General features: G+C 40.0%; 1 protein-coding gene across 1 annotated transcript in view; it reads right to left on the bottom strand.

Moving 5' to 3' along the window:
• EML4 (EMAP like 4) overlaps positions 1–8,027 on the bottom strand; it is a 76,908-nt gene that overhangs the window by 61,650 nt on the left and 7,231 nt on the right. Inside the window, exon 2 of the mRNA XM_035897023.1 lies at positions 3,719–3,848. Coding sequence (XP_035752916.1) covers positions 3,719–3,819 — 101 coding nt within the window. The 5' untranslated portion in view covers positions 3,820–3,848. The remainder of the gene's footprint in view (positions 1–3,718; positions 3,849–8,027) is intronic.

The raw sequence follows: 8,027 nt of genomic DNA, 5'->3' as shown, positions 1-8,027 counted from the left end.
GCTCTTTTTTTTTTTTTTTTTTTTTTTCCCCACAATCTTTCAGGGACATGCTTCCAATTCTTCCGTTCCCTCTACCTGGGGATTTCAAAATACAGTCTAAAAATACTAAGAGAGATGAGGGACACAGGAGGAGAAAGAATACACAGATGCAATGACTTCCATAACTCCAGCTTGCAAGTCTATAAAGAATGGTCCTACTTGGTCAGAACAATGGCTCACCTGGCACCACGTTCTGTCTCTGACGGTGGCATAAAAAAAGCTCATCAGTGAAGTCATTACCTGCAGTCCCTTTCCCAAGACTTTTTGTAATATCCTGTTACCAACGACACACCATCAATCCTGCACTTCACCTCCACGTTCCTCCAGCACACTCAGGTGAATGCCACCTGCTGACAGCAGCGTATTATCTAACTTATCAATTCGGTCTCTTATTTTCTGCGTTCTTAGCCAAACTCATTTAGCCCATCTGATCCATCTCCTGGAAACTACAGGTTCAGTGGGGAATCTCTTCAATAACTTCACTGAGCTTCCCAGCTGTGGGCTATCCATTTCACACCTTTGCCATTAGGTTCACACTCCTTAACTTCTCTGTTGGGCCACGGGAGTCACCGGACCACTCTGGTTTCTCCAAGTTGCAGCACAAGGTATCCTTTGGGTTCCAACAGAGTGCTTTTATCTACCAGCAGGTTGCAAGTAGGCTTCTTTTTTTGACTGCCATTTTAATGTGAAAGTAAATTACGTAGATACATGACAGTCTTGGTATTGAATATCTTTGTGCTGAATTTATTTAATTTGCTCTCTCCTGCTAAAATCTTCATCTTAATTGTATTATGACTGCTATTACAGACCGGCTCTCCCACAAATACCTCTTGAACTAGGTCTTGTGCAAAAACTGAAACCAAATCAAGACCAGCACCTGTTCTTGTGGGTTTTTAAAGATTAGTTGTTCTAGGAAGCAGTCATTTAATGCATCCAAAAACTCTTTCCAAATCCCAGTTCAATGAGGCATTTCTTCAGTCTACATGTGAGTAGCTGAGATCTATCTGTCCTAATTTTGCAGATTCTCTAATTCCACTTAACACAATGTTTCATCCTTTGGACCACAACACATTGACAGCTACTGTGAATGGCAGTCATTTTGAAACATGGAGACTGTTCTTACCAGAAGCTATTTTCAGAAGAATGTTTAGTCCTAAGGAAACCAATCAAGCAGGTCTTTGTGAGAGTCATCTGCAGTACAAAGTACAAACCTATTTCCAACTCTAGTGATAATACAAGGTATGCAGCACGGTTTTTTTGTTCTACAGTGTTTTGAAACCTCTATCACAAATCAGTTCCAGACTACAGGGCTGAAATTTTCCCAACATGTATGTGACTTCATCTCTGTCAATTGGACATCATCTACCTGTTGTTCATGGTATGTTCCTGGGCTTTGGTTTTAGCAACAGCCGATATTTTAGCATACCTTTGTTGAAACGAGACATACTGCTGCTGTGCAGCTACTGAGCCATTAGATCATCTCCATGATCTCAGTGTTCAAGTTGGTAGAACAAAGATTAAACAGTCCAGGAAATGAAATGGAAGAAATTCTCAGAGATGGTAGGTCTAAAGAGGCCAGAGACCCAGAAATGTGCAATATTAAGACTGCACGAAACACAGACACTACACAACAATAACACTTTGGACACAAGTAGGTCTTCTGTTATTTTTTTACTAGATTTATGGCTACATATATTTAGACCATGAAAACCTATAGGCAGGTTATGGAGCCTGTTTGGTAAACTAAAGTGTAATTCCACATCAACAGATGGCCATGTCCACCTGCTGCACCAGTTCGCCATCCAGCCTGAAGAAAAGCCTGGAAAAGCTGGGGTGAAGCATCCCATGAGCAGCTGATAGCCTCCTTTGGCCTCCCTCCTTTTCAACCCTGACAAGAATGTTAGAAACAGACATGTTTACCCTAACTTTAAGGAAATGGGATTACTACTGACATTCACTTATGTCTCCTACTAGGAACACTATTTGGTACTGAACAATTTTGATGTTGCTAAAAAACCACAACCACAAAGCCTGAGATTTGACATTTCCTTTCACCTTTCTTGAGCTGGTAATTTTAGAAAAGGGCAAGTCTCTTTTCTTCCAAATGCCAAACAAATTTCATGGAAGAGTGTATAGAGGCAGGAGAGTAAAAGGAACTGCTGAAAAGGTAACTAAAGCAGGGGCTTAAGCCTTCCTACAAACAAGCCTTGAAGAAGGGAGTCACATACCTTCAGATACATTGTAAGCACCTGACGGTTATTTGGGTGCCTGGGGAAAGCTGCCCTCTGCATACTAAGGCTTTCCTCTTTTGGCCTATCCAGGTCTCCTTTTAAAGACCTTAACTCAGATGAAAGGGATGCCAGCCACTCCACTCTGCTCTTCTTCTGTAGTCAAGTGTTGAGCAGCCAATGAATCAAGAAGGTGATTCAGCACAAACACAAGCTGAACACCACAGGAGCCGGACTGGCTCTCATCAAAGTGCCAAGAGCCACAGGGGTAAGATTAATGGAAAAGTGCTAACTAAGAAATACCTTCCTGCAGGAATGTCTTTTGTCCCAGTGCCTGTCACACTAGCAGAGAGAGACATACAATGATCACGTTCTCATTTATTCTTGAACAGTAAACATAAGGATTCAATAAAAAGAAAGATATGCAATGCTACACAATGGAGAACAGCAAAGAGCAGGGTATTACCCTTGCTTTCCAAATTCCAAAGGGCACTAAAGCTTTTTCTGGTTTGTTCTCATAGAGTTTGTATTTGCATACAGCATTTTTATTCCCTGAGATATATAATTTCCCTGTCTTGTCGTATAGCACAGTATTTACTTCCACACTAGAAGACAAGCCAGCCACCTGAGTTACCAGAGTACTCTACAAAGGCCAAGAATTTGTTCACATAATCTACCACAATTACACATCAGAGTATTCTATCTCCCGTGGCTGTATCTGGCAGCCTATTCTTCCCAACAAATAGGAATAGGTGCAAAACCTATTGATGAAAGCAGCCATGTAATCACTATCTAACAGACCTACAGAAGAAAGTAGTTATACAAGCATTTTATTTACTGTATGCAGCTGAAACCATTACATGGAGGAAAAGAAGCTATTGTTTGGTGCTTAGCTCATTTAACTTAAAACCAAGCAGTGTTATTTCTACACATTTGAGATCGGATACAGATATTCTTCATAAAGACTAGCCATATTTTGGGTTAAGATTTTCTACACAGAAACATAAACTTCTATCTTACACAATTCACTATTGTTTCATAGCTATTTTGCTATTGCCTACTATTTACACTCCAGACAATGGAGTCAGTTCTGTCCTTTAATTTCCTTGGAAAAAAAAAAATATATAAAGATGCAGATGAATACCAGAAGGAAAAATTTTCCATTTGTATTGGAAATACATTTGCCTGTTCTGTCCCTTAGTGAGAATGCATTTTGGACACTATACACTATAGAAATATTCTCCATTTATGAATTCTTTTTAGAACTCTGCTGTAAGCAGCCCAACATGGTACATCTCCAAAGTTTATTTGTGCCTTACTAGACTCCAGGAAGCTCTGCTGAGGGTCATGCAAAGGCAAAAATCAAACTCTTGCTTGGTTTGTTTTGGGGGGTTTTTGTTTTGGTGTTCCCCCCTAAAAATATAATTTCAGTTCTAATAACAAATCAGTACCTTTTTGCAGCAGATGAAAGAGTTTCTTTTCTGGCAACAGAAACAGAGGAACTGTGGCTTGTTTTCCTGCTTCCTGTACTCCCGTTAGTTATACAGGACATCGAGATAGCTTCTCGGAGGCTTGGCTGACCTAGAAAAAAAAATATTGAAGAACACAAGGTTTTACAGCTGTATCCAAAGATCCATCTGAAAAACATCTGAAAAAGCTCTCAGATGTGGAACTAGTATCACACGGCAGCAGCCCCAGCATTCACGACAACTACCTAGCCTATATCCAGTGGCATACGTTCATGAAAGCCTTGACCTAGGCAGCTGGAGACAGGAGACCTGTGACACTAAGGCAAGAATATGCTCTGATAGGGGTCAGCTTCTTTACTACCACACTGCCAGCAAATACTTTAGTTCAGCAACATGCCACATCTCTTTCCAGTTGTGATCCACAAGGAACATTACAGATTATGGCTAGCCTTGGGAAGCTGGTAGCTCCAACAGCTGTGAGACAGCAGATCTGATTATTTCAACTCTCTTGTTCAAAACCATCACAGCTCGGATAATACCACATGAGGTTTGTTGCTTTCAATTTTTTTTTCCCCCCTTAAAGTTCAAAGAAGATGCAGACAGAAGCTCTCTCTATACTGAAATAATTAAGTTATTTAAGGGTTGTGATTATAAGGATTCAAAAATCAAGTGGTTTAGCTTGTTTTCAGCTGTCCCTTCCATCTTAAAAAGGTGTCGACCTTTGAGTATGTGCCCTATGGTATAGTTATTAAGTTTCTGATATAGTTTACTTCGTAGAACATCTGCCACATCCAGTGAACATTACAGACTCCCTCTGGGGATGAATCATGACTGTATATGTGAAGAAGGCTGTTGTCTGTCAGATGCCCACTTCACTCATTGCAGAAGGTTGAAACTATGCAGCGAATGTGGGAGGGGACTGCAAGGAAGACGGAGGGAGCGAAGGCTCTTCTATTTAAAGAGCTGAACGCTAGCCTGGCAATCAGCTCCCAGACCTGCCTCTGCCACAGACTGTCAGTGACATACAAAGATTTTTACTTGAACCCAACACTTCACACTTCCCCACTAATTGCGCGTCTTTCCTTTTTATGTGTGCCTGTCTTACTTCTAAGGTCTTATTCAGAAAAGAGTTTTGCCCCCTCCTTTCCCTGAGTGCTAAACTTGTGGTTTTCCCCTCTGAAGCATTACATGCCCTGAAAAGATCCCTGGGCTAACCTTACATTAAGCATCCAAAAATCAGTGGTCACTTTTTACCCCACCTCCGTGCCACAATCCCCATTCACAAACAGCAAGCTGTTACTGCATCTCATGGGGTTGTGATGTCCAGGCACTCTGACTTCAACAACAAGCATGAAGGACACGATTGACAGGAAAATAACAGGTCTGTGTTTGTGGCGGGCTTGGAATAGTGCGAGATAGATAAGGCATGAGGCCACACATTGAAGATAAAAGTGAGGAGTAAAAAAGCAGTCAGGAAGAATCGACTGCTCTGCACAGAGGGCAAACTCGCACAGATGCGTCATTTGAACAAGACCAACATTTGGTCCATTTGTCAGATCGCAGCTCTAACAGGCAGGCTGAGAGGCAAATTAATTCTTATTTTAAACAAGCAGTTTACATACAAGAGATACCCATCAAGGGAATATTAGATTTCAGAACTATTTGGATGAAGGCAGAAATGGGCTGACCTGCGCTAACCATATACCGCTTCAAACGTACCGAGCAGCATGTGACCACATCTGAAATTCAGATCAGGAAAGCCAAAATATCCCAGGCAGAAATGAGAATAAAGGAAATCTGAAGAAAGTAAAAGCACACTTAAATACAGAAACACTGCAAAGATCATTGTTGTTCTTCCTAAATTCTACATAAATCAACTTAGCGTGATTCCTTCCAACTGGTACTTCTTAGAGACCATTTTATTTGCAACATACACATTTGGAATACAGATTTTATTTTAAAAGTTAATATACCAGACAAAGCCTCTAAAGCCCGAGAGATTTTTACCCCCCTGTGTAGCTTAGATGCAAAAAAAAAAAAAAAAAGCACATGAGCTTAAAAAGCACTCTTAGTATTAGAAGCCTATAAATTAGCTTCTTTTATTTTCAGTGACAAAGTAAATCATCTTCTTTGTGGAGATGCATAATATCAAGGCCTATGATTCACTCTTGAACTGCACATGACCTTAACGTCTCCGTCTGCTCATCGTAATAGATCAGTGCCTCTCCAACCAGCACTAGCGCGGCTTTCCAGAAACGTGAACCAGGACACATAATAGCGGTAATTCTCAGTACAGTGGGGAAAGCATTCAGTGGAAAGTGTAAAGAACAGCAGTACTACAGACAGGGTGCAGGAACTTAATAAGACAGGGGGAAAAAAAATTGCTCCGCTTTCTCAGGCAAGGAGCACATCGCTATTTTGTTCACTGATGGTATCTAGAAGAATTCCCTGTACGAAATACAAAAAGAATAGTTCCTGCTTACATCCAAGGACAAAGCTGATGACAAGTAAAACTGTACATCAGTATACACTCATGGCAGGAATGTGCTCTGCTCCATGCAATGATGAATGCAACAATAATAATAAACAAAAGAATCCATACAGCAGTTTGGGGGTTATTTGGTTTTCAGTAAAGTGGATGTTGACAGTAGATCTGCAGAGTACTTCCTAATTTCAACAAGCGGCATGCAAAGTTAAGCTTGAGATGAAGATTTTTGAATCAAAGTAAAAACAATTTTTGTAAAATGACTAACAATAGCGCATTCATTTCTTGAAAAAGTGACTGAAACATTTGGGCACAGACCAAAACATCAAGGACTAGGAAAAACTGCATTGACAGATTTTTTCAAGTGTCAAAAACGTATCAGGCTTTCTTACACTCCGGAATAAAATCTTGGTCAGTCACAGTTGAGTGTGCCACACTCAGCGTGCAATAAAATGTAAAAACCAAGAAAAACAATTAAAAAAAACCAACCAACCAAACCCCAAACCCAACACTCCTAAGAAACAAGTCTCTTTCCAGGCTCTCTATATACTCCATTTTAACAAGATATTCAAAAGTGTCCTTTAGAATACTAGTTTTTAAAGGGGAAAAAAAAAATAATTAAAAATTCAATTCACCTGCAATTGTACGTTAAAAAAATGCATTTAAATTTTAAGCCATGAGAAGGAAGAGAAAGTTTAAGCCCTGTGTACATCCCAGGCAGCGGAGCAGTGAAGCCTGGCTGCCCACAGGGTCAGAGACACACAACCAGAATCTTCCCAGCTGGGTCAGAAGCCCAGGGAAGCTGACACAGGGGTCCCAAACCAAGCAGCTCCCTTCAAGACTTTTAACCAGGACATCTCTACAGTCAGGAGATGTCAAAAATTAACAACGGTATAACCTTCTTCACTGCAGAGATAGTCCTTCATAGCAGTCAAGCAACTTTGCCTCAGAGACCTGGGAAATAACAAAGCGGCATGGGAAAACACAAATTCCAGATCAATAGACTAAAACAACTGAGTTGTCCCAGCACTCGGATTGCACATCTCTGCCAATATCGTGTCATACGTCACCTGCTAGCGTAAACAGTCTGAAATTTTTCAGACTGAATAGCACTCAGCTTTATCTGTTAGTTTGGAACAAAAGCCAGACATAAACTGAACATAAAATGAAAGCCAGTGTATGGTGACCAGGATTAAAGCAAATTGTCAGAGATCAAAGTGGTAAAAAAATGTCTTTTATGGATAATGGATTCATCTCTGTTCTGTTAATTTTCATAGAATAGTATCTGTTGAGTTCAAACGAAACATTTCATTAACATCTGTCAAGTATACAAGTGTGTGAATGAAAGATAAGTAGGATTAGAAAAAACAGACCACAATAAACCAAGAATCTATTTCCAACTCCTTATCAGCCTTGATTAGCTAACTGGGGAAAAACTGAAGCCAAGCTGTAAGAGACAGTGTTAAGTTTTGAAAATGTGTATCCTCTGATAACATGATAGCTTTTCTTTCCAAACATACATACAAGGTACTAGAGCTGAAGATCAGCTAGCAATTCACTACTTTTTCCCAAACCCAAAAGTTACAGGGTTTTATGTTAAAATATAGTTTATTATGTTATTACGTGTGTTAACCAGAACAATGATTTGCTTAATGTCTTTGTATTTGCTGATATCCTGACAAGTAAACTGCCTTTCCTCCAATGAAAAACCAAACCTGTCTTTCCCTTCTTCAGGTAATTTCAATATAAAGTAAGTAGCTACAGCTACATTAAAATAAAATAACTTCTCCGGATAGTTCATTCAAG

This window comes from Egretta garzetta, unplaced genomic scaffold (assembly GCF_000687185.1).
Source record: "Egretta garzetta isolate BGI_Z169 unplaced genomic scaffold, ASM68718v1 scaffold166, whole genome shotgun sequence".
NCBI classification, from domain to species: Eukaryota; Metazoa; Chordata; class Aves; order Pelecaniformes; family Ardeidae; genus Egretta; species Egretta garzetta.
This window is presented reverse-complemented; position numbering and strand designations above follow the sequence as displayed.